The 26,189-nt window shown below is 36.2% G+C and overlaps 1 protein-coding gene across 1 annotated transcript in view; it reads right to left on the reverse strand.

Moving 5' to 3' along the window:
• LOC123563113 (intraflagellar transport protein 140 homolog) overlaps positions 1 to 26,189 on the reverse strand; it is a 47,384-nt gene continuing 21,195 nt past the window's right edge. Inside the window, exons 16-31 of the mRNA XM_053524300.1 lie at positions 25,848 to 26,014; positions 25,279 to 25,450; positions 23,373 to 23,504; positions 22,839 to 23,065; positions 21,969 to 22,146; positions 21,547 to 21,630; positions 20,882 to 20,988; positions 20,225 to 20,320; positions 19,616 to 19,748; positions 18,598 to 18,741; positions 18,098 to 18,226; positions 9,737 to 9,919; positions 6,281 to 6,487; positions 4,868 to 5,247; positions 3,734 to 3,875; positions 1 to 2,770 (exon numbers count right to left, since the gene is read on the reverse strand). Of these exons, the coding sequence (XP_053380275.1) occupies positions 2,549 to 2,770; positions 3,734 to 3,875; positions 4,868 to 5,247; positions 6,281 to 6,487; positions 9,737 to 9,919; positions 18,098 to 18,226; positions 18,598 to 18,741; positions 19,616 to 19,748; positions 20,225 to 20,320; positions 20,882 to 20,988; positions 21,547 to 21,630; positions 21,969 to 22,146; positions 22,839 to 23,065; positions 23,373 to 23,504; positions 25,279 to 25,450; positions 25,848 to 26,014 (2,703 nt within the window). The 3' untranslated portion in view covers positions 1 to 2,548. The remainder of the gene's footprint in view (positions 2,771 to 3,733; positions 3,876 to 4,867; positions 5,248 to 6,280; positions 6,488 to 9,736; positions 9,920 to 18,097; positions 18,227 to 18,597; positions 18,742 to 19,615; positions 19,749 to 20,224; positions 20,321 to 20,881; positions 20,989 to 21,546; positions 21,631 to 21,968; positions 22,147 to 22,838; positions 23,066 to 23,372; positions 23,505 to 25,278; positions 25,451 to 25,847; positions 26,015 to 26,189) is intronic.

Below are 26,189 nucleotides of genomic sequence, written 5' to 3' on the forward strand. Positions count from 1 at the left end.
AGATTCAAAATATATCATTTTATTCATACATTAACAAACTAAGCTTAGAATTTCTAGAAATCATATTGTGAATAAAAACTCAATCAGCATGTGTAATTGTACTAATGATATAAAATGTAAAAATAAATGTGATGCCAAAAAAGTAATCATGACAGCTGCGAGAAATAAATAATGTAAGAATATATACAATGGAAAACAAACAATAGCATATACGTAACCAGATCAAAAACGGAAATATGTGTACAAAAAATGCTGTTCTTCTCATATTGTTAACTTTTCACAAAACAAGCTGGTACATGTACTTCGATTAATATGGGCAAGACTTGTTAAAAACCTCCATGAATTCATTGTTTGATGGAAATGAACCCCATTCTGCTCCCTGTCTACAACAGAAAAAACCTTTTAACTGGAAAAGCCATCAACCAGATAATTTAACAATGGTACCTAATCTACACTTTGAATTTTCATTTTCAGAGAGCAAACTTCACAAAATGTTAGTAATTTCTATCAGAAGTATACTAGATTATCGGTAACAAATGAAGTGTGGAAAACACGAAATAAAATCAAAACAAAAGTTCACACCATTAAGGCACAGAACACAGAGCACAACCTGTCAGTCATATACATTCTATAAATACTAACAGCGATGTACCCTGGTTATGAAACAGTGTTCAGCTACATGCTTAAACTTTCACAAAATTATGTAATCCACAGGGAAATCCTGCTAAGAAACTGCAAACAGAGCATTTCCCACATTTCCCCCACTAAAACTTGATTAAGACATGGAAGCTGATATCTCAGGGTGGATACGGTGAAGAAATTCATATTAAAAATTAAGGACTAGAGTCATATGGTTTTTTGTCCACTGTCATGCAGATCCTTGAAATAAGTAAATTTTTACGCCTCCATCTGGTTAATTCACAGCCCAATTTTGAAACTGAGACATGACAAGTTTGCAACCTGTGACTGGTACATAACAGACAAGTACCTAAAACAAAAGTTGTACAACCTCAAGAACTTACAGTTACCTCTCTCTATAACTAGTAATAAATGAAATGACTCTCTAATTCTCTAGTATAAAACATCAACTTATAGAGATTCACATTTTGAAAATAAAAAAGTACATGTGATATGTTGTATATCTGAGAAATAAATAAAGCACATAATGGATATGATGGACGGATTTGATAAAAGAATTACATATATAAAACATTAGAAAGCATATTGCTATCTGAACATTCAAATACACAATGTACAATACTTTAAGGTACATATGCACCATGATTTTTACCTCCTATAGCAATATGTTGTATGACTCACATTAATAAATCTATAAATAGTTTACACAATGCTTTAAATACTTAATGTTGAAACATTTCACTCGAATAATAACATGCCGGGCCTAAATATTTTTCCTTAAAGTCACAATTATGCATAACAATTAAACTACGAACACTAAAATTTCACTGCCTTATGATAACTCTAAAGCCCCGCAGATTATGAAGATCAAAGACATTTACAATGCCACACACTTGAATGGAATGCTTTCAAAATTTGTATCACAAATTATCATCAAGGTATCATCTTTTCGTATCAGACATAGATGCCAAGTTTGTAGTACAAAAATATCTACACACTATCATACAAAATGATCATCATATATCTGTTACTATAAACAGTGGCCAAACCAATTACAATGGTTTTTGGTCCAACCTATTTCATGTCCTGGTTCCAAAGCTGTAAAAACCAGTTTGGAGACCAGTCTAAAAATTGCAGCATCTGATTGGTTATTTATGAGCGAAAATTCAAAATTGACCAATGGCAAGACTGCATTCCAGGACTGGTATTCAAATTCATGTTTTATAACATTAGAACCAGGTCATGACAATAATGGCAACAGTTACTTCAGCACTGCTGACTAGAGTGAACATTGAGACAAATACACAATTGCATGTCCGATCAAAACATCTTGTATATGTAGAGAAATAACTGAGAAAAAAAACTAAAATCCTTAAAAATGTCACAATGCTATTGAACTCAATGCTCCGCTTAAGTGAAGCCGGACAGATCTATAAAGAAATGTAAGAGAATTCCTTATTTTGAAACTGGCAGACCGCTACAGACAGATGGCCAACAAAATGAGTCAGAGCTGATAACACTGCCATATTCGTAACATCATATTAAATGTCAAAAAATTAAATTCAAACAAATTTAAATGCCTAAGTTCACACAGATTTGTGATCATTCACTCCCAAGGACGACTGGAAACAATATTCCTAAATAAACCCATATTCTTATTTTCTACATATAATGCCATAATCAAATTAAAAACAATGTAATACAAGTATCATGAAGTGTTTCTGAAATTTTTCTGATGTCATGCACTGACGGAAGTTTATGACCAAAGAAACTGTTCACTATTCTTACATAACTTCCTTGAAAGTATAACCATGGAAATCGTTTCATATTCTTACAAAACTTTCTCGAATGTTTATGACAATTTAGTCATATTTTATGAAATTTATCACAGACACATGTTGAAATGATTTCAAAGATCGTCATTATACATTGGAACTTCCTCCTCTACAATATCCCCGTCTTCCTCCTCGTGGCCCGCGGCTCTATACCCGTTCATCTTGTTTGTGTTGATCGTGTTACTGAGAGGTATATCCAGGGCTTGATGTACAGCTTGTATTGTCCGCATGTTCACATAGTATGTCATGTTCACACCAGATATTCTACCCTTCATCTCTTCCATAGCATTATATGCCTACATAATACAGAAATGTATGCATCACGTTACCCTTTATGTATACACATTTTACCCATACACTAAGGAGTCAGAACATATTACACACTGCCACTAACTGAACATTTTATGCTTAAATTCAAAAGCTTCAAAAATGTCACAGTAGCTGATTTGCGAGATTTTTATGGTATTATTATATACATATAAATAGTATTGTAGATAAAGTTCTACAAGACACTTTCTTCCAACTATTTAACATTAATACATCATTTTGATATTTATTTGTGTCCCTTTTAATACAATTTTTCTAATTAAGGCATTATTAAGACAGATATCACTCACATCAACTTTTTCTAACATATACATAAATATGTTTAACACTGCAAAATCTCAACTCAAAAGCAGACATGCCGAGAAAAGAAATATATATCGGCCGTTTCATGACAAAATTTGTATTAGTGACCAAAAGAAAATCTTAAGCTAATATAATATTCATGATGAATACTTTTTTTGCCTTTGAAATGTGAAAATTTGCAGAATTTATCTTTACTATTTCAACAGTTTCAATGCTTTTAAGTAATTCATTGAATCAGTTCAGAGAAATAATTGAAGTAAAAACAACTTGAAAGCATTTTGACATGGTTGTGGAAGGTATGTACATATCATTTATGCAACATATTACATATATAACCAAACTGACATCATAACTCTGCCAAACATCATAGGAAAATACAGAGGAAATGCAGAACTTGCCTTGGCACTGAACTTTTCTACAAAGTTTGGCTGAAATCCCACCAATAATTCTAGTAGTCTGGATAAACTTTTGTGACTGACTGACTTCTTATGATGTAAAAATTATATCATATCACTAATGCAGGTTTTCTAACTGAATGGCCCACATACATTTGTATTAAATGACTTTAACCACTCATCAAAGTCTGTTTTGAATATCTGTACAGCACAAAAATTACTGATGATACTTACAGCCTTCCAGCGCTCCTTCCTGGCATAATGTTCAATAATAAAGCCGTACACGTCTCCCATTCTGACAGCACTGTCCAGGTCTGGTTCCTCCAGAAGTACTTGGCATTGTTTGATGGCCTCCTCAGAATCTTCATCATAAACCCTGTAACAAACATGGGAATATTATTATATTCTATTAAATCTTTAAAATCACAGATAAGGAGACCAATGCAGCATGTTACAAATTCTCCTGTAAAAATACAGAACCATTGAAAACACTCTTCAAAAAATATTTCATGCAAACACTGAGGATTCTATGCTAAAAAACATTAATGCAAATCTTTCAAATATTTAAAACAAGAAGCTGCGTTCAATAAACGCTTGATGCCCCCAGTCGATAGATTTTGCACCTAAGTCCAAAACGAGGTCAAGGTCAAACTGAGGTCAGGTGATGTTTGAAGATGAGGAATGGTCACAGTTTACATCTGCATTAGTATCAATTCGTTCTTGTAAGGGGTATTGATGCTAGAAGAAATAGTCCCATTTGGTTAACCAAGAGATGGCCCATATAAAGCAACCTAAGTCCAAAATGAGGTCAAGGTCAAACTGAGGTCAGGTGATGTCTGAAGATGAGGAATGGTCACAGGTTACATCTGCATTAGTATGAAGTCATTCTAGTAAGGGGTACTGATGCTAGACGAAATGGTCCCATTTGGTTAACCAAGAGATGGCCCATATAAAGCAACCTAAGTCCAAAATGAGGTCAAGGTCATAGTCAAACTGAGCTCAGGTGATTTCTGAAGATGAGGAATGGTCACAGTTTACATCTGCATTAGTATGAAGTCATTCTAGTAAGGGGTATTGATGCTAGACAAAACGGTCCGGTTTGGTTAACCTCATACGGACGAAGTAACAGACGGACGGACGGACAGGACAATCACTATATGCCTCCTGCATCAGTAGATGCTGGGGGCATAAAAATCTCAGATTCAATATTTATTCATAAAAGACAGAAATACATACAAAGTCTATTTTCACAAGCAGACAAATGTTGCTAGACAATAATTATTACTGTTCAACATAACATTGACTAAAGGCTATCAAAGTTTCTGTAACTCAACTTCATACTTCAGTGACAAACTTGCTAAATCTTACCTTCTAGCAGTCACAAATTTCTTGATCAATGTTATCTTGTTCTTCAGTTGACCCAGTCTCTCTTCTTGTAAACTTTCATCAGTCATCTTGGCCTTACCAAGACATTTAAATGCCTCACCCAGAGCTCCAAGAGCCTTGTCGTAATTCTGGTACTCGTCAATCTCCACCTGGGCACAAGCATCGTAAAACGATGCCAGGGCATCCAATGCACGTCCTTTGGTGTAGAAACCTATGATATTTTTCATGACTTCTGGATCCTTTCTCCAGTCCAAAGATTGTAAATAGTTTGCAGCCATTACATAGATCTCCTTCTGTCTTGACACTCCAGCAAAGAAAATGATTTTCTCTGTGTCACCAGATTTCAACAATGCTTTCATAGCCTGAAAGAAAATTATGGGTCAACATGACATTTAGAAATGTATTTTGACAGCTACAGGGATCAAATTTAACTTTTTTTTCCCACTAGTGCCATTTTTTTCCACTAGCAAAATGATGGGTTCCACTAGCAATTATTCAAAAGCTGTTTCATGCTTAATTTTTTAAGTTGTTTTGTTGTTGTTTGGTTTCATATAAAAGTTCACGGTCCGGACAGGCCAGGGACTTTCTGGTTTTGAAAGTACGATACGAACCAAAGTACTCAATGATTCTTTGGATTTTTGGCTGGACGTTGAAGTTTTAAGTTTTTCTTAGGTCACTGCCCCTAGTGTTGCTAGCATTTTCGGTCTCCGCGGGCCTTTTTGCACCAAGAAACGTAATTTTCCTCACCATTTCCGCAGAATTTGCAAATTAGGTACAGACCAAAATGAAAACAAATATTGCCTAAACGCTTACTTAGATATCCGATAATTACTTTTGTATAAAGCAACAAGCGTCTACAAGCAGTCATATGATTATCGGTAAATTAACTGCCCCAAAAGAGATTTTAAAGAGAAAAGGACAGATTGAGCGAATTCCCCGATTTCTGAACATGATCGCAAAAATATTCGAGTGCCATGATTTTCTACTCACATTTTTTTATTCTAACTTGAATTTCGCGAGTTAGCGACCGCTAAATTCGATCCCTGAGCTATTTATAAGACATATCAAAATACCTTGAGCCACTATCATAAACTTTCTGAGGTTTGTGTCATGATTTAGGCTTTAATTTTGACTGCATCCAAGTAGTGTTAATGCATGCATGCATCCATATATACTGTCATTTTTAACAATTCTAAAGTGTCTACTTGTTGCAGTGAGCATCTTGGTAAAATCATAAGCATTCAACAATCAAATTGAATGTATTCTTCAAATGAAGGAATATGACACTGCAGCAACAGAGACTGTTATGAAACTGAATTCAACAACCATAACCACTCCATCACTATTACTCCTTGAAACCATCTTAAGTAAAAACATAATATTGCTACAACAAACCTTCATTTTATTTCCAGCCTGTGTGAATTTCTTGGTAGCCAGATGATACTGACCCTGGTGCATGCACACCTCAGCTATAGCCTCTAGTATCTTCACCCTCTCCATAGTGTCTCCACCAAGCTCCTCTTTTGTAGGTGTCAACTTCTCTGCCAGATCTTCTGTCACCTCAACATGCTGGTCCATACAGATCTTCAAAGCCTCCCAATACTAAAATAATTGCAATTTTCAAATAAATTTTTGAAGATATCCTGAATGCAATTCAAAAGCCATTTTCTTTAAAAGCCAAGTAAAACTACAGCTATCACTAAAGGTGATGAATGTACCCCCCTCTTGCACTGACACAGTACATTCCAATTTGACGCACACAAGATTGCATAATTATGTGGACTGTATGTATATAGACTGTATGTATACAGTATAGTAACAAAAAACAAAGTCCCATAACTATGCAGAATATTTATCTAAAAGAACGTAACATGCACCATGCACAACTAGGGTTGGTACTGATCACTTGCTTGAAGTTTCATTAAATTGTGTGCAAGGGTTCGGAAGATTAGGCGCGCACAAGATTGCATATGCAGCAGCATGCCCATTCACGCACTGCAGTACGTGAATCACGCACAAAATATCAAATGCACGCATAAAAATCACTTGTTGGGGGTACATGCACGCAGAGATTCGGAACTCCTGTTCAGCTGGCAAATCGCTGTTTATTTCATCATGCACTTGCCAATTGTTTGGTACAGTCTTAAACGCAGATCCGGTCCAGGGACGTGATAATTTCGTTTCCATCACCGAATTCTCGGCGTAATTGTCAGCCGCATAGAGGGGTTTCGTAAGTGTTTTAGTCAGACGTCACATGGGTCGTGTGCAAAAAAAGTATGGATACAAAATGCAACAAGAGCTGTCACTAATAGTGACAAATGCCCCCGCAGTGCCTTGACCTCTGACCTGGTGACCCCAAAGTCAGTAGGGGTCGTGTACTCAATAAGTACTATCAGCATGTGAAGTTTGAAGGTCCTGGGTGCAGTGGTTCGCGAGTAAAGTGCCTTCATGCAAAAAGTTAACGTTGTGACGAACGACCAAACTAACGAACGGACGGACAGTTGAAAACTAATATGCCTCCCTTCAGGGGCATAAAAAGGCATTTTAGCTTTTATAAACTCAACAAAAGGTTAACAGTATTTTATCTTTGGATATTTAACTGCAATTTTGATACACATTGCATATCTGTAATAGTTTGGGCATTTATTATTGATTGGCGATTTTTATCAGTCTTCAGTTGACTGTACGTTATTTCGGACAAATCATGTTCCGTCCACGAAATCGGGAATACATGAACCGTGCTGAAAACTAATTTATATTTAGTATAATATTGGGAGGGGTCCTATGATTCAAAATTTCCTATCTTAACTTTGGAAAAAACATTTTAAATTTTCTAAAATCTCATCTGTTATACCCCACCCATGAGAGTTCTGCATGAAAAAAAAACATGTATATACAAATTTCAGTAGTTAAATAGAAAAATTTCAGATCTACCATGTAGTGTACCCCCAGATTTTGAAGTGTACCCCTATTTTGCAAAAGCAGGGGGTACATGTACCCTTAACTTTAAAAATGAGTGGGCATGCTGTGCAGACTGTATGTACATAGTATGTTAACAAGAAATAAAGTCCCATAACTCTGCAATTTTTGTCGTTGAAAGAACCTAACATGCCCCATGCACAACTACTGTTGTTACTGATCATTTGTGTGAAGTTTCATTTAATTGTGACGAGGGGATGAGGAGAGATGGTGCGCACAAGATTGTGTCTATGTATATAGTATAGTAACAAAAAACAAAGTCCCGTAACTCTGCAAAACAATTTCTGAAAGAACCTAACATGTCCCATGCACAAGTACTATTGTTACTGATCACTTGTGCGAAGTTTCATTAAATTGTGTCAAGGGGATGAGGAGAGATGGTGCGCACAAGACTGTGTCTATGTATATAGTATAGTAATAAACAAGAGCTGTCTCCATAGGATGACACATGCCCCCGATGGCACTTTGAATGAATAGTTATGGCCAATGTTAGAGTTTAGGACCTTTGACCTACGGAGCTGGGTCTTGCGCGCGACACGTCGTCTTACTGTGTCATGCGTAGTTATTTTAAAATCCATGCATGAATGACAAAGATATGGACCGGACACGCCCATCAATGCACTATCATGAAAAATGACCTTTAACGTCTAAGTGTGACCTTGACCTTTGAGCTACGGACCTGGGTCTTGCGCGCAACACGTCGTCTTACTGTGGTACACATTCATGCCAAGTTATTTGAAAATCCATCCATCGATGACAAAGATATGGACCGGACACGCCCATCAATGCACTATCCTTTAATGTCTAAGTGTGACCTTGACCTTTGAGCTACGGACCTGGGTCTTGCGCGCAACACGTCGTCTTACTGTGGTACACATTCATGCCGAGTTATTTGAAAATCCATCCATCGATGACAAAGATATGGACCGGACACGCCCATCAATGCACTATCCTTTAATGTCTAAGTGTGACCTTGACCTTAGAGCTATGGACCTGGGTCTTGCCCGCGACACGTCGTCTTACTGTGGTACACATTCATGCCAAGTTATTTGAAAATCCATCCATCGATGACAAAGATATGGACCGGACACGAAAATTGCGGACAGACTGACAGACCGACAGACTGACAGACCGACGGACCAACAGACGGTTCAAAAACTATATGCCTCCCTTCGGGGGCATAAAAACAGAGTCCCATAACTCTGCAATTTTTTTATCTGAAAGAACCTAACATGCCCCATGCACAACTACTGTTGTTACTGATCATTTGTGTGAAGTTTCATTTAACTGTGTCAAGGGGATGAGGAGAGATGGTGCGCACAAGATTGTGTCTACGGACGAACAGACAGACAGACAGACAACCTGAAACCAGTGTAGCCCCCCTTACAACTTTGTTGTCGGGGGTACAATGAATAATAATGCAGCTAATAGTCTTAAACAATACAGCCCAGTTTATTTTAGCAGGAATGTGGAACATAGCACTGGCCCAAGGGAGACTAACACTGTCTGACATAAATAATTGTATGTAAGGTGTTATAACCTATTTTAATAATCACAACAGCGACCTAATCATATTTCATTCTCTGTTTGTTATTAGTTAAATTGTATTTGGAAGTGAGGAGAATAATGCTAAGTTCTAAACTTCAATAACTGAAGCCAAAACTGAATTACTTGTATTTTATGTACACAAAAGTATAAAACTGAAAGAGTTCTAACCAACATATAGTCTGAATAAAATTAATTTATTTAATACTCTGTACCAGCTAATTACGGCAAACATATTTCTAAAATTAATTTCAAGTGTAATTTGTACTTTTCTTCTTGGCTGAAGTGCTTCACTTTAAGACAGACATAAAAGCAAGATACTCCTACCTTCTTGCCGATACCAAGGAGATCTACAGCCTTATCAAACTGTCCGTTCTCCAGGAAGAAATCGGCACATCTCTGTAACAACTCGGGGTCCGCTCTCTCATCTAGGTCACCAGATATCATCTGTAGAGCACCAAACTGCTTTGCACGGAATGACAGGTCCAGGGCACGTGAGAAATTGCCAGCCTGGAATTTAGCAAGTTATAAAAGTCTGTTCTCAACTAGTTATATAATGGGCTTTTATATGTCCAATTATCTATATGCTATAGACAGTCTACTTCATACACAATAACATTGTCATTGTGTGTAAAAAGTGTAAGTTTGATTCTTATTAAAGCGCTTGTGCCTTAACTTCCTAGAAAAAAATAGAGGATGTTGTAATAATGAGACAATGTTAGAAATTTTGACTGAGCAACAGTTACGTACCCTTAACAGTATGACTTATTTATATTTATTTGCGCAATATTACTTGATGCATGTGAGGTGATCTTCAAAGAGTAAATAAACTAGAAAATGCTTTTGTAAAAAAGCGCATGTCTCCCCCAATGCAAAGTCCTATAGGCAAGAAGTCAATAGGTGTCAGGAGCGAAAGTCAAAGAGACACTGATGGTTGGCTGCAATAGGGATCATCTACTTGGCATGTCCAGTCATCCCGCTTAATTTCAACACTCTTGGCCTAGTGGTTCTCAAGTCACTTTTCAGGCTCCTGTGACCTTGACCTTTGATAAAGTGACCTCAAAATAAATAGGGGTCATCTACTCTGCATGTCCAATCATCCTATTAAATTTCAACATTGTAGGTCAAGTGGTTCTCAAGTTATTTCCAAAAAATGATTTTACATGAACAGGCCACTGTGACCTTGACCTTTAGTAGACTGACCCCAAAATCAATAGGGGTCATCTACTCTGCATGTTCAATCATCCTATGAAGTTTCAACATTCTGGGTCAAGTGGTTCTCAATTATTGATCGGAACTGGTTATCAATGTTCAGGCCCCTGTGACCTTGACCTTTAACGGAGTGACCCCAAAAATAATAGGGGTCATTTACTCTGCATGAACAATCATCCTATGAAGTTTCAACATTTTAGGTCGAGAGGTTCTCAAGTTATTGATTGGAAATGGTTTTCCATGTTCAGGCCCCTGTGGCCTTGACCTTTAACAGAGTGACCCTAAAATCGTTAGGGGTCATCTACTGTGCATGATCAATCACAGGCGCGTAACTAGGCATACGCAAATACGCACGTGCGTCATTTTCAAAATCGCATTTTCAAAAAATAAAAAGTCTAAAAAGGTGAAATCTGCATTAAAAATCGATGCCTAAGGGGGGTTAGGCATTAAATTCCTATCGATCACAGCTGAATTCTTGAGTTCTTTATCTCAAAATGAGAAACATGGTTCATACAGAATATCAGAGACAAAATTCAAGTACTTTTCAAGGACTTTTTACAATTTTTCAAGCACTATTTTTTTTCAAAACCACGATCTAATCTGAACAACTTTTATTATGTAATGCAAAAATAAAACAACCATCACTTGTCACACCTTTTAAAATGACGTAATTCGATTATTAGATTGATGTGATTCACTATTTTGCTGAGGTTTATCGCTTTTCTTGTGATTTTTTAGCACACTCCTACTAATGATACCTCAAAATTTTGTCACACGACGTACAAATACACTTCGTTCTGTCTGCTCTATAGGGCTTCAGCCACTGTTTATATTCGTCTTTTGTCTCCCGCTTACTTGAGTAAACATGTTTATTTTTCTTACTCATTTTAATTCACTGAAAACACTCGCAAATAGCTAAAAATTGCGAGTTATTATTCCCCGTACTTTTTTAAACAGAAACGGAAACATGCAAACGGTGATATAGTAGAAATAGCACTCTGTAAATATCGATAAAGTGTGGCCGTAGACCACTATAATAGAGTTGCTATCAAGAGAATTGCTGTTAAGGCTCCACTTGGCAAGGTGCAGGGGACTTTCGGACAGTGACCCATAATGCAATACTTAAGTACTTTTTAATCATTAAGTAAAGATAATCCCCCTTGTATATCCCCCCCCGGAAGTGTTAGGGTGTAAATATCTAGTTACAATCTGTGTGTGATTTAAAGTGGATTACTTAATTCGCGATTCAGGAAGGATCGATCTGCATACTACCAAGATACAGCTAGATCTTGGGTGCTCCGAAAAGTCAACGGAGGAATTTACTAAACAACAACAACAATAGCATACGGGTGACCCGATCCTGCAATTTCACGAATTTATTTTCATTTTCTCCGATTTATTTTAAGCCTTAAATTCTTTTTGCAAAGAAAAGTTACGGAAAGAATATTTTCAAGGAGTGAAAGGTCAAATTCAAGGAGTTTTTTTTCAAAATTCAAGTATTTTTCCAGGTTTTTTAGGGTTTTTGTCATTTTCAAGGAGTTTTCAAGGACTACCGTCGAATTCAAGGACTTTTCAAGGCCTGTGCGAACCCTGAGAAAAGTCCCTCACAAAAAGCCGACCGCAGACCTACTTCGTGTCACTGTTTATAACCCTTGATTTTCTCGCTTTATCGTTGTATCTCGGTATATTCCAAATGTAACATGTAAACAAGCCGTGAATGTTTGAAATGGCTGACTGTGGCACTTCGCCGCCTTACGCTGACGTTTTTGAAAGCACAGATAACCCAAGGTCTTGTAATAAATATGAAAACGTGGCATTACTCATTCACGAATGGAAGCAAGTCCATGTTTTTGATTTCCCATTTAAGTAAGTTAACTTAGAATGATGTAGAATCTCTTCTGGTTAGTTCTAGATCTACATCTATATAATTATATTCTACATCATCATAGTAAATTAACTGAACATCTGCCATAATTTTGAATTGCTACAAGTGCACTTTTTTTTAACATTAGAAATTGAACTTCCAAGAAGTGGCAAACTGTTAGGGTGGGTACAGCAACTGTTTAAATACTACAATAATATATATTGCGCAATCGTATAGTCGCCATAGGTCTTTTGGTAGAGCACTCGCTGTCGAATCTATGGGTTCTAGGTTCGAATCCAGCGAGACATGTTTTATCAGCTCTCATTTTTTTCTTTTTTATAATAGTGACTAAATGCCAAAGACACAAGCTTTGTGGTTTGTGGATTACAAGTTGTTGCGATATTCAGTTAAGTCTAAAGGAGTCTACTGCGTTAACTGCTTTTTATTTGGTGAACATAACCCACGTAATAAGAAGCTCTCTAGAGAACCTGTCACATCCTTACCATGTTCAGTAATCAAGTGCTGCAGATAACTTTTTGGCTGTTATTAGGAGGGACAGAAAGGACAATGAAAAGACTCCTTCATCGCAGTATCATGAAATAATTGAGAAAAATAGACAGATAGTTACTTGTATTGTAGAGACGATTATTTTGTGTGGAAGCAAAACATTGCATTGAGTATACTGTTCTAATTTCTTAAATGCAACACATTTTTCTTTGTATTAACAGACAGATATCATTTTTATTAAAGTTTCAATTTGCAAGATACATACATATGAAAATATAAAATATCAACCATACAATCATGCAAACCTTTCTCTTAAGAGATATGAATATTAATTTTGATACTTTTGTCATAATTATTGCTAATAGTTATAATTGGTAGAGTATAATGAAACTGTTAATTGCTTAATTGGGTGTTAAGTATTGGTCAGTAAGAACCTGGGATTTCCAGCCAGTTTATTATGTACTGTAACCATTGATTATCAGGTTAACCTGAAAGTTTCAGATACTGTTGTAAATCTTATATTTCTGCCTTGTAACTGGAATAAGTAGGCCTGGAGTTAATTTGACATATTGGGTCTGTAATTACATTAATTTATGACATTTACAGGTTAACCCATCATTTCTAAAAAAGTAAGACTTAAACCCTTTGTTTTTTTTTGTGATGTAGTTCATCATAAGTAACCTGAAACATTGGGGCCTATGGGTCTACCCGAGATAGTTGGGTCTTCGGGTATATCTGTGATTTTCAGGTACTCCAGTATATAAAGGTCTGAATATCTAAAAGGGGGGACTTTGATGAACTATGTTAAGACGAATTAAGTTAAGCTCTAGTGTACCCCGTTGAAATGAAAGTTATATGTCGCAATTTCTGGATTATGTATGACTGTTTATTCAGAGTGAAAGAATAAATTAGTATTAGTAAATTCACTTTTGTTATTATTATGCTAACTCGGCTAGTGGCAGCAGTACAGACATTATTTTGCCAAAGCTAACCAGGATAGCAAATTGATTTCTCAATAAGGGATGGTGGCAGTGAATATATGAGATTTATAAGGCAGGAAAGTTTCTGCCAACTATTAGCTGAATCAGTGAGAAGTAGATTCGGTTACAATACTAAGGGCCCGCCGAAATACTGAAAACATCCCCTGAGTTAAACAGCAACGTTTTAAACAGGGAAAAATCATTGCTAAGGTGTAAAAAATATTGTTTGTTTCCGGTATCCCGACATACTCTAAATGTTTGGCCCGATCCTAAATTATTTTATGGCATTAGAGAATTGTTTTTTTTAACGTTTTTGTTTTTGTTTGTTTGTTGTTTTTTTCCTGGTTTTTTTTTAATTCAAATAACAGTTTAAGGGCAGGAATATCAGAAAACAGGTTCCATACTGATTATACATGAAAATAATGTTTAATGCTTAAGAACAAATCATATACATTTAAAAAAAAGATGAGTTTTTGAATATGGATTGGGATATAATAAAACAAGAAATGTCCTGACTCCTTCATATTTGCTGCAAAAAGGTTTTATTCCAGTTTTTTTTTTTTATTTATAAGGGGTACACTGTTAATGTATCATCTTTAAATCATCAAATCTGTAAACTATATGATAAGTGTATTTTTATTGCTAATATCTTATTATTTAAATCAAAGAAAATCATTTTAATGTGAGAAAAAAAAAACGATTGTCTTTCACTTTTATCTGCGAACTTATTTCACAGATGGGGTTCGTTGAGCACTGGGATTCAAAACTTGTTCCACAGATGATGGTATGACATTGTGTAAGAATATAAAATTAGTGACCTTAATCACTTAACATATAAAAGTAATGGGCTATAGCCGGATTTGAACCAGTATCCACTCGGCACCAACTGCTGAGCAATTACAAGCCTTCTTGAATAAAAATACAAGAACAATAAAAATGCGTATTTTGAACATGTTGAGAACAACTGAGCACAGGTACACCAGGTAAGCTTTTGTGATCAACCGCTGTCTGTCCTTTGGCTGTCAGCGATTGCCTTGTGAACAGAGATGTGGCTGCTGTTTGATTCAATAATCATCATTTCATTTTGTGAGAGTGTTGCCTTGTTGGTAGTTTCAGTTCAGGTTGAACAGGGCTGCATTTGAGATCTTACAAAAATACTTTACAATTGAGGACACTTCTTTTTCCCACCTCTTCCTGTCCTACCTTTTTCCGAATAAATCGGTAAAACTAATAATAATAAAAAAAAATTGGCCTTGTTTTCAAATATGAATTAAATGGTAGATAAACTTATCACTACAAAATGGATTTCGAAAATACATGTATTTAAAATTTATTTTATTGCCCTTAATTAGCCGTTCAACAAGGATGTATCTGTACACTGTGTCTGCAGGGGCTATTAGTATTTTTTCAGTTGAGCATACTACAATGTCCCCATTGGGTATTGGATTACGGTTGAGTATACTCATAGCCCCTAAGGGACCTTAAAGTAGTACCCTCTGTGGACAATGACTCGTTCAGCCAAGCTGAAGGTGTCACGTCCGTTTTCACAGGAACAATGCAAAGAAGAAGTTTTCCAATTTTACAGTGCCAACCTGCCGGTAGATGTCACCGAGGACCTCTTTCTCAGGGAATGTGATTGTTGGCGCATTTGGTGGACATCGGATGCACTGAGGAGACCTCGCTGAAAGCTTGGAGTATGCGTCCGATATGTACCCAAGCATCAGAAAATGTCTGATCATTCTGTTAGTGATGTCAGTCTCAACTGCAACCGCAGAAAGATCCTTCTCCACTATGAGAAGGGTGAAGACCTATCTGCGCAGTACAATGAGTACAGAAAGCGGTTGTCCGGGTTAGGACTCCTGAACATTTATTGAGAGCAGGAAATTAGTGCAGAACATGTTGTTGACATATTTGCAAACAGGAAAAGGGGATGTTTGGCTCTTCCGTGTTTGAATATATAACAATGTTAATAGAAGATGTCGCACTGACCATTGATACGACACGAGCCCGTCAACCATAGCAATCTATAGTCAATCAGGGAAATTTTGTGGGTTTTTTTCATGATTGAAGCGTGTAAAAAACGAAACGTATAATTAATTAACTCCTGTCATTATCTGAAAAATGTTCTGCATATTTTGATGATTTTTAGCACTGTGCCGTAAAATCATTGCTATTCAGTTGGGCATACTTGATATGTTAGATCAAGTGATGGACCCTCTCTGGTCACTTATAATAATGTGGTTCAGATCGGCTGTTAAAGATGAAAAAATGTATTAAATCAAATTTGCTACCGTGAATTGTATCATTTTTATATTGAAATTCGTCATCTGGATACCCTCCAGAACGCACCAGAGACGTCCTAAGAAAAAAATTTTCCCGGGGGAGCATGCCACCGAACCCCCCTAGCAATCGTGCGTATTCACAAAACAGGCCCAGTTACGCCCCTGAATCATCCTATGAAGTTTCATCATTCTGGGTCAAGTGGTTCTCAAGTTACTGACCGGAAATGGTTTTCAATGTTCGAGCCCCTGTGACCTTGACCTTTCACAGAGTGATCCCAAAATCGTTAGGGGTCATCTACTCTGCATGACCAATAGGATATCTACTCTGCATGACCAATCATCCTATTAAGTTTCAACACTCTGGGTCAAGTGGTTCTCAAGTTATTGACCGGAAATGGTTTTCAATGTTCAGGCCCCTGTGACCTTGACCTTTAATGGAGTGACCCCAAAATCGATAGGGGTCATCTACTTTGCATGTACAATCATCCTATGAAGTTTCAACATTCTGGGTCAAGTGGTTCTCAAGTTATTGATCGGAAATGGTTTTCCATGTTCAGGCCCCTGTGACCTTGACCTTTGACGGAGTGACCCCAAAATCAATAGGGGTCAATTACTCTTTATGACCAATCATCCTATGAAGTTTCAACATTCTGGGTCAAGTGGTTCTCTAGTTATTGATCGGAAATGGTTTTCAATGTTCAGGCCCCTGTGACCTTGACCTTTGACAGAGTGACCCCAAAATCAATAGGGGTCATCTACTCTTCATGACCAATCATCCTATGAAGTTTCAACATTCGGGGTCAAGTGGTTCTCTAGTTATTGATTGGAAATGGTTTTCAATGTTCAGGCCCCTGTGACCTTGACCTTTGACGGAGTGACCCCAAAATCAATAGGGGTCATCTACTCTTCATGATCAATCATCCTATGAAGTTTCAACATCCTGGGTCAAGTGGTTCTCTAGTTATTGATCGGAAATGGTTTTCAATGTTCAGGCCCCTGTGACCTTGAACTTTGACGGAGTGACCCCAAAATCAATAGGGGTCATCTACTCTTCATGATCAATCATCCTATGAAGTTTCAACATTCTGGGTCAAGTGGTTCTCTAGTTATTGATTGGAAATGGTTTTCAATGTTCAGGCCCCTGTGACCTTGACCTTTGACGGAGTGACCCCAAAATCAATAGGGGTCATCTACTCTTCATGACCAATCATCCTATGAAGTTTCAACATTCTGGGTCAAGTGGTTCTCTAGTTATTGATCGGAAATGGTTTTCAATGTTCAGGCCCCTATGACCTTGACCTTTGACGGAGTGACCCCAAAAACAATAAGGGTCGTCTACTCCAGCAGCCCTATAACCCTATGAAGTTTGAAGGTTCTAGGTCAAATGGTTCTCCAGTTATTGCTCGGAAATGAAGTGTGACGTACGGATGGATGGACGGACGGACGGACGGACAGGGCAAAAACAATATGTCTCCTGGGGGAGACATAAATACAGCATACTCTTTCTAAGAAATCTAATTTACTTTCAACTGTAACTTTAAAACTTGTGCAATTTAAATGTATTTTGTTTTTTTCGTTGGGTTCAACATCACACCAACATAATTATAGGTAATATAGTAACTTTGCAGCTTTAAATGGTGAAAGAAGACCCTGGGGACAGTACCTGGGAAAAACCACCAACCTTCAATAAACCAGCCAGATGACCTCTCCACATGACAGAATTCTACACTCAAAGCAAGGTTTCAAACCCACAGTGGAGATAGGCAAGTGTTTCAAAGTAAGTGAACTCAACCACTCGGTCATGGAGGCCACACAATTTAAATGTGATAAGGTAACTAATTACCTTGTGGTACAACATGACAGCTTTATCTTGTTGTCCTGGTTTATCCTCATAGTATCTTGCAGCCTCCATCATGTCTTCAGGTCGACCCATCAACGCCAGATTCATCATCTGATCTTCATAATTATGTTCCTTAAAGAAAGAAATAAACCTGCTTATGAACCAATTAAACCTCTACAGTGACAAGACCAAATAAAAGAGTGGCTGATATTTTGTAGGATTATGTGTACTTATAAAAATAGAGTTATCAGAACTTTTTCATCTGAAGGATATAACTGCATTAAGTACATTTCTTCACATGGTACAAACCTCATTGAATTTAAAGCTAACTCTGTCTAATATGGATTCCAATACCTATTTCACTCAAATTCTTTACATTGGCATCAAACTTTGTAAAGAGATTAAAAAGAAGAGATAAAACAGTAACTGTAAATTAATTACAGCCAAACAAAAGACCAAAAGAAAATGTAAGTGAGTTGCTATCAGGAGCTATTAAAACATACTTTGCATAATCTGATGGCATTTCCAAAAGCCTCTGCCCTCTGGAAGAAATGTATGGCCTCCTTGATGTGGTCCTGGTTCTCTAGTTGTCGAGCTAAATGATAACATCCTGCTTTATCTCCTGTCTCATTACATATTTCTGATGCCTGATTAACATAAAAATCCCATGTTCAATTAACATTATATAAATACTCTGATTAAACACTTCAAAACATTCTGTTCTCTTTAAAGTTTGAATGCTTGAAACAGCCAGAACACAATTTCCTAAAGCATAAAATGCCACCTCAACATACTTTACTTTAATTCTCTATGTCTTAACTAAACTTGATATATTCAATTTTCATCTTCAGTATGGATGACAATTTGGCTACTATTAGCCATGTTCAATTTATCACCAAGTACAGTATCTACAGAGTCATGTCAAAGAAGTTCAGCAGATACCATTACTTTCATCATAGGAACTTTTCTTTTTTAACATTTTGAAATACCATTAAAGAAACTACTATTTTGTTATTTCAAAACTGCTGTGGAAACAATTACCGTTTATTACATAAGGTCTAAGTCCATAAAAAGAAACAACTGAACCCAATGGCATACTCACCAACCTTGGACTTCAGAATGGAAAATATTCAAGTTTTTAGCGAATTCATACTAATGAAACTTTATAGAGCAGTTTGCAGTGACAGAATGAATACTCATGCAAAATTTTATTTCTCTTCATGCTAATTTAAGAATAACAGTGCAAAGAGAAAATCAACCATTTTAATCTTAAGCCTACTGGCTTTGCAACTGGTGCAGACTAAGATCTGCCAGCATGTCTGTGCAGGCTGATTATGGGTCTTCACTGTTTGCTATTTAGTCAGTAAATTTTTAGTGAACACCCCTTCAAATAATAAATGGTATTGCCGAAATTGAATGATGGACCAGTACATGTTAGAAATTTAGCAGGCTAAAGTTAGAGACTAAGTTTCAGACTTTAAACACTGGTGAAAACTGGCACTGCAAGATAAACCGACTCACCTTGTCCATATTACCACAGTAGCAGTAGACTCGGACTAGAGACAGATAATCACGAGCCATTTCATAAAACTGTAATGCTGTGTCCATCTCGCCCAGACTTTCCATGTACTGAGCCCACCATTTATGTAAGGATCTGTGTAGAAATAAAGCCTTGATGAACAGTACTTAGACATTTGAGGGGAGATCTTACAAAACCATGCAACCAAAATGATAAAACTGTTCTGCAATAGCTGATTCCAGTAACATACTGTCATGTTTCACTAACAGCAATAAAAATAAAGCGAAATCAATATTATACTAAATATTCATGAATTTCATAGCTGCTTCAATAAACAGAATGGAATCCAGCCAAACAGATTTTCATATTATTTTTCAAATATGAAATCCACAAAGTCCTGTCCCCACAAAATGGTAAACTCTGCTGAAACTGCAAAATTCATGCTAATAAAATCATATCACATCACATTAGCTTAAACACTGTAAACCTTCCAACTACACCCTTAAACTGATTAACATTTCCCCCCTTTTCCTTGGAAAAAATACTGTTTTAACATAAAATAAAGTATCCAGATTATACATATCTAATATCGGAGACACACGTTTACTTACTTATCTTTATGTTTGAGTATATACTGTTCTAGTGCATCTGGTTCATCAAAGAGCATTCTGGGAACTTCAAATCTATGAGTGTCTGACTTCTCAAAACTGAAATCAAATCATATTCTTACAAACTGTTATATTTTGATAGATTAGACGTCACTTTATGAGTTATATACGATGGTCATTTAACTTACCAGAGTTCCTGAAGTCCTTATCACTATCAACCAATTCTCTGCAAGTACTCTACAACTTCCTTACATGAATCAGTGGTGAAAAGATAAGTGACTTTAAAAATAATGTTTTCAATTAATCATCACAGACAAGACTTATCTCAACAGAGATTTGAACCTGCACCACCCAGACTGGAAGTCTTGTTCTAAAACTAATGAGCTTACCAGGGTGGCTAAAGATTACATGAGAGCTGTATCTACAATGCTTTAAACCATTGTTTTGAAATGTGGACATGTGAAAACATAAAAGATAATGTCTATATGCATCTTATAAAATAATGAGAAGTTTCACATTTCCACACTTAAGTATCTTAACCTATCATGACAAACACTATTATGTTCTCTTCCCCTGATAAATAATTTAAAATTTTAATGAATAAATGTGAACATCAAATTATTTTCTTTTTTTTGAAAATCAGAAGAAATGAGTAATTACTTTGGTATAGCTTCTGTCATTTCTCCGTTAGCCTCGAGATGTTTAGCATAGCTGTAGTATGTTGTACGTAAATGTATCCTGTCATACATCTCTGCTGTCTCCATTGCCTACACAGAAAACAAACATTCAAACTGTTCAATTCTTGTAACATTCCAAGTATCCAAAACCGAAACTGAAGTTGTAAGCCTTAAAATGAGTTTGCCTCAAAATTTTATGTGCTTGAACATACAACTAAATACAACTGTTAACTGATCACTGAAATTCAAATGCTGCTAGAGTGAAAAATCCACCATACAAACTGAGTTCAGAGTTGAAAGTTCAGATGCAGCTATTTATTTATCCTGCCAAAGCAGCTAACACAATTTTATGACCGAGCATACATTCTAATTTGAGACTAGTCAAAGCATACCAAATTTGATACTTGGTAACTATGTGGCTTAGAAAACATTCATCAAATGATGTATGGCACAGGGAATAGCAACAACTTTCCAAATCTGATGTATGGTAAAGGGATTTCGAACAAAATATCAAATTTTTGGGCTTTTACAATATTATAGATAACTCTTGTTATACAAAGAAAACAATTTTACCTATCATAAGTGGCTCTACAAGTAAGCAATACTGAGATGAAAATCCTTAAGGCTATAAAAACTGCAAAAACTTACCTTTCCCCACTGGCCTGCATTCTGGTAGAATTCATTCAGCAAGTCATATCTTTTACAGTTCCTTAATAGTCTCTCTGCATCCTCCTACAAACAATAGGACAGACATTTTAAGCACTACAATGGAGACTTTATTTTGTACGTTTAATTACACAAGCCATGACCATGACAGCATGTTTTGAGTCTAAACTTACTGCAAGTAATTTTACTATTAACAGGTTTCTGCCTATTTCATTTAATTTTATGTGAGTAAAAAATTTCTGCTTTGCAAAAAGATAAAGAAAACATCAAAGTGGAAATATAACCTACAATAGCTAAAGCTCATGTTTTGTTTTGTTATACAACATGGCAAAATTGTACTGCATCATCCAGACAGATTTAATTTCTGATTTCCACCATCTAATAGAAAATAAAGAAATACTTACAAATAAGCCTAACTGCATTGCTAGTGTAGCAACCTTTGCATCTAATTCAGGTTCTTTAAGTGCTTCCCTCAAGGCCTTTGCCCCTCGTGCGTGCCCCATATTACCTAAACATACACTGGCTACATCAAGCCGCCGAGATTTCACACACATCTTAGCCATATTCTCCCATACTGACTCACTAAATTAAAAACATTTCACAAAATGAGAAGTTTAAACAGAATACTGCGCTACATTTCTGCTTGAAAACATTCAAGCAGAAAATTACCAATTCAAATGGAAAAACTTTCTAACAGACTTACAGTTGTCTAAAAATTCCAGTCACACCAATAACTGGAATTTACAAGTTGTGTTAAACTTAAAGAAGCTTTATGGTATAAAATGAATATGTACCTCCATTTAACCACAGTGACAATTCATTTATTCATTTGTTGGGTATATATAGTCGAAATGACACAATTTAGTTCACAAGGCGACTCTTCCAGCTTTTTATGATGGAGGAATACACCAGGTGCCCTACCAGGCATTGCTAAATGCAAGGGCAGGCACCTCGACGACCTTGTATAACCAGCTTGATGTCTTCCTCACATGAAGAAATGTGCACCCTAAGCAATGTTCCATACGCACATCGCTGTAGGATAAACAATTTGAAGTAAGAGACCTTAACCACTCAGCTACAGAGGCCCTCTCACAATAGGGATAAAGCTTTCTTACACTTATGGTGAAAATTTAGTCTCCTCAAAACATAATGTTTGAGGTTTTCCTTGCAGAGTGGATATATAAAACGGCGATAAAACTCAAGATCTCCTTGTAATCTAATTTTGATACATTCACATACACTAGCAAAATTAAATTGATTAGCCGTTAACAAACCTTTTAATTAATTTGATTGCTTTAAAAGCTTCATCCATGTTGCCTATGGTAAGGTAATAGCTGAAGTTCAACATTGCTTCTCTAGTTTGTTTATCACTCTTCTCCAGGCCGACAAAGTCTCGCATCGTTGTACGAGACACAAGTTTAGGGTATATCACAGTGGCTGTGTCTGGTCGTACTAAATGGCCAGACTCCTGGTTTGCGTTCTCATCTTCACTAGTTTCATTCTGTCATGGATACAAAATAACTATCATATACTGGTAGGAATTACTTCAAAATTCAATTTCTATTATCCATTTACCAGATTAAGCAGTAATTCTAATACAAATCTTTTAAATCTATACCTCCAAATTTTATCTTAAAATTTACAATCTTGTAAGAACTACAAGTTCCCTTAATTGTTTTCATCATGAGAATGACTATAAAAAGCTCAGATATTTCCTAAGAAATATGGGTATTATTTTAATGATTAATTTAAGGTCAGAAGTTCAAAACAGTACGCTTAACCTAATTTAAAAGTAGACCTGATTTTACCTTTCTAACAAAGTAGTGATATGGAACTTCAATACCAAGTAGACAGTTATAGTCATCACTGAGGGGAAAACTGTCCTGTATCAGTATTCCATTCTCTGGTGTACAGAACAATGAAACAACCATCACTTCAACCTGAAAGGTTATATATGAGATATATTCACATTCTTTACATTTAAAATTCTTAGCTAGCACAAGACTACATGTACGAATCAAGATGACATCAGTTGATCCCCGGTGCGAAGTATTTTCTCTGTAATGATTCCAAGGAAGGCTGTGTGTCTGAAGTCATTCATCATCCAACACATCATGAGTCATGTAGAGACATTGTCAGTTACTTGTGGAGAATGAGACAGTGCTGGTGCAGAATACAGAATACTGGTTAGCTTATATACCCACAATGGCATAACTGATGCTGATACACTCAGTCAAACAAACAAATCGTCTTAATATATTGACTGGAGTGCCAGCTTTAAAATTTGATATCTGAAGTAACATGTTAACCCTTAGCATGCTAAACACAATTGATTCTGCCTTTGCAACCAGTGTCAGGGTTTCCACTGGGCACATTTTTTTTCCCGCCACTTAAATTTTTTAAAGAAAAAGTTGCGCGCGGCGGACGGAGGATGAATAATGTCGAAAAAATTAAAATGAATATAATATCACTCAATTAGTTCAGTTTTTTAAATTTATTTTCTACATTCCAAAAATAACTCAACAAGCAGATGCATACACATTAACATTGATTTATCATGTAAGGATAAGTAGTCAGTTCAAAATTATATACCATTTTTTTTTCAATCTCTTTTTCATTTCATACTTTAACCATGCAATTTGCTCTTGAACCAGTCTATCCTAATATCACACTGAATCAAAAATAGGTTTTAATCTTCTCAACAATTTTCAAAACAAATCTATAAAACTATCCCTATATAGAGTTTACCAATTTTGAATTATCTCCATTTAATGGTCATTTTTCACTACTAAGATGTTTCTAAAACATGAACATTTAGCTCTTTAATTTCTAACTTCTTATTTCAAAATTTAGATAAGGTCACTTATCCAAAACAGCGTGTTTTATTTTATTTTATGACTTTTGAAAAGCTTTTTAAAAAGCTTTAAGTTTCGTTATATATAAATCTAAATTTCTATAACGTTTCATACATATAAATGTATAGCGAATTGTCATTATTATCGATTACTTCGGCGAATAGGCTTGATATTAAAAATAACTTGCGTTTTAGGCTCAAGAAAATGGGTGGGGCTATAGACGAAGCGCTCAGCAAATATTTCGTTTCATTTGCTTTTGTAATAGTAGGCGGGCTTAATTTGGCAAATCAGATTGACTGATAATCGTTCTTGCGTGGAGGAACACTCTGTGACTCGGTGAAGTTTTAAATTATGCCCAGAGGTGTAATTCGGTATCGACACGGTGTATTGTCGTCGTGTATTGCTAAATATTGGATTATCCGTGACACGCTGTGTATAATATTATTGATCGGTGATAGTCGGCACGATTCTATTGTAACGGTGTTGTTTGATACGATATCCGGTAGTAAAACAGACTGCTATACAGGTTTACCTCGGATGTTTGTTTTACGTAAATCTAAAATTGTTAACTGTGGAAATTTTTTTCCGCCAATTTAATTTTTTTTTCGCCAAAAAAGGAATTGGCGAATAGCAGCGGAAACCCTGAGTGTAGATCATGATCAGCTTGCACATCCGTGCACATTTGATCATGATCTGCACAGTTCATCATTCAGTTAGTATAATTTTGGTAAGCACCACTTTAAACAGTTAATGGTACTGTCCAAATTGAAAGATGGACAAGTTCAATATAAAAATTTAGTAGAGTAAGCCTTAGGGTTAAAAGCTATTAATTTATGAAGTATTTCTCCCCTGTACTTACTGGCCCTTCCTCTATCTGTTTAGTGAGGGTAGCTTTCTGTTTCTTCTCCTCTTTATTATCTGTTCTTGGAAGGATACGAGCCTCACAAACAACAAGTTTTGGATCATGAGCGTCCCAGTGATGGGTGATTGGAAAGCGACCCGCAATATCCTTCGCTGCTTGGTCTTTACCTCTATATGTAGGTTAATATAATCATGTTAATGTTTGTTTCTATCAAAGATCATAAATAAATACAAGGTAAGTAGACCTTCCTAAATTAACAACTTAACTGTTATTGCGGTTTCAACAACTGAATTGGCAGAATTGCTCAGGTTTTCTAAGGCACTCATGTATCAACCCTTTTGTTCTTTCTTTGTTCTTTTAGCAACAGTAGTTAGATTTTTGCCATAAAAGTGACTGAATTCATTTTTATTTACTTTATGCAACTTCAGTATCCATTTGTGAGCATCAAATGACAGACAGATGGTCAACATGAAAAAACTTATACCTGTCTATGCCAGGAGATAAGCAAGCCTTGTCAGAATATGGTATAGCCTAATCCTTCAAGAAGGATGTAACTGAACACTAACCTATCAGCATCACTCATTTCTATAGCACTATCTTTCTGCATGCCGACCATCTGTTCTGGGGGATAGTCATCCTGCTCACCTTTACCCGTCTCAAAGTTAAAGTAGGATAAAGAGTCTGTCTCGATGTCCCAGAAATACAACTTGGGATCTGTCTGATTACCACTCTGCTGTAAAATAAAAATAACAGACATCAGAAATAAAAAACTATCCTGTATCAAATGAAAAAGTACAATATCTCCTTACTCAACCAGCTGATAATTTTCTCCAGGTACTTTGCTCATCTCTTTAGCAGAACATAAAATACATTTTTGTCACTTCTGTTGATGGTTACATGTTACTGAT

Source organism: Mercenaria mercenaria, chromosome 2 (genome assembly GCF_021730395.1).
Source record: "Mercenaria mercenaria strain notata chromosome 2, MADL_Memer_1, whole genome shotgun sequence".
NCBI lineage: Eukaryota > Metazoa > Mollusca > Bivalvia > Venerida > Veneridae > Mercenaria > Mercenaria mercenaria.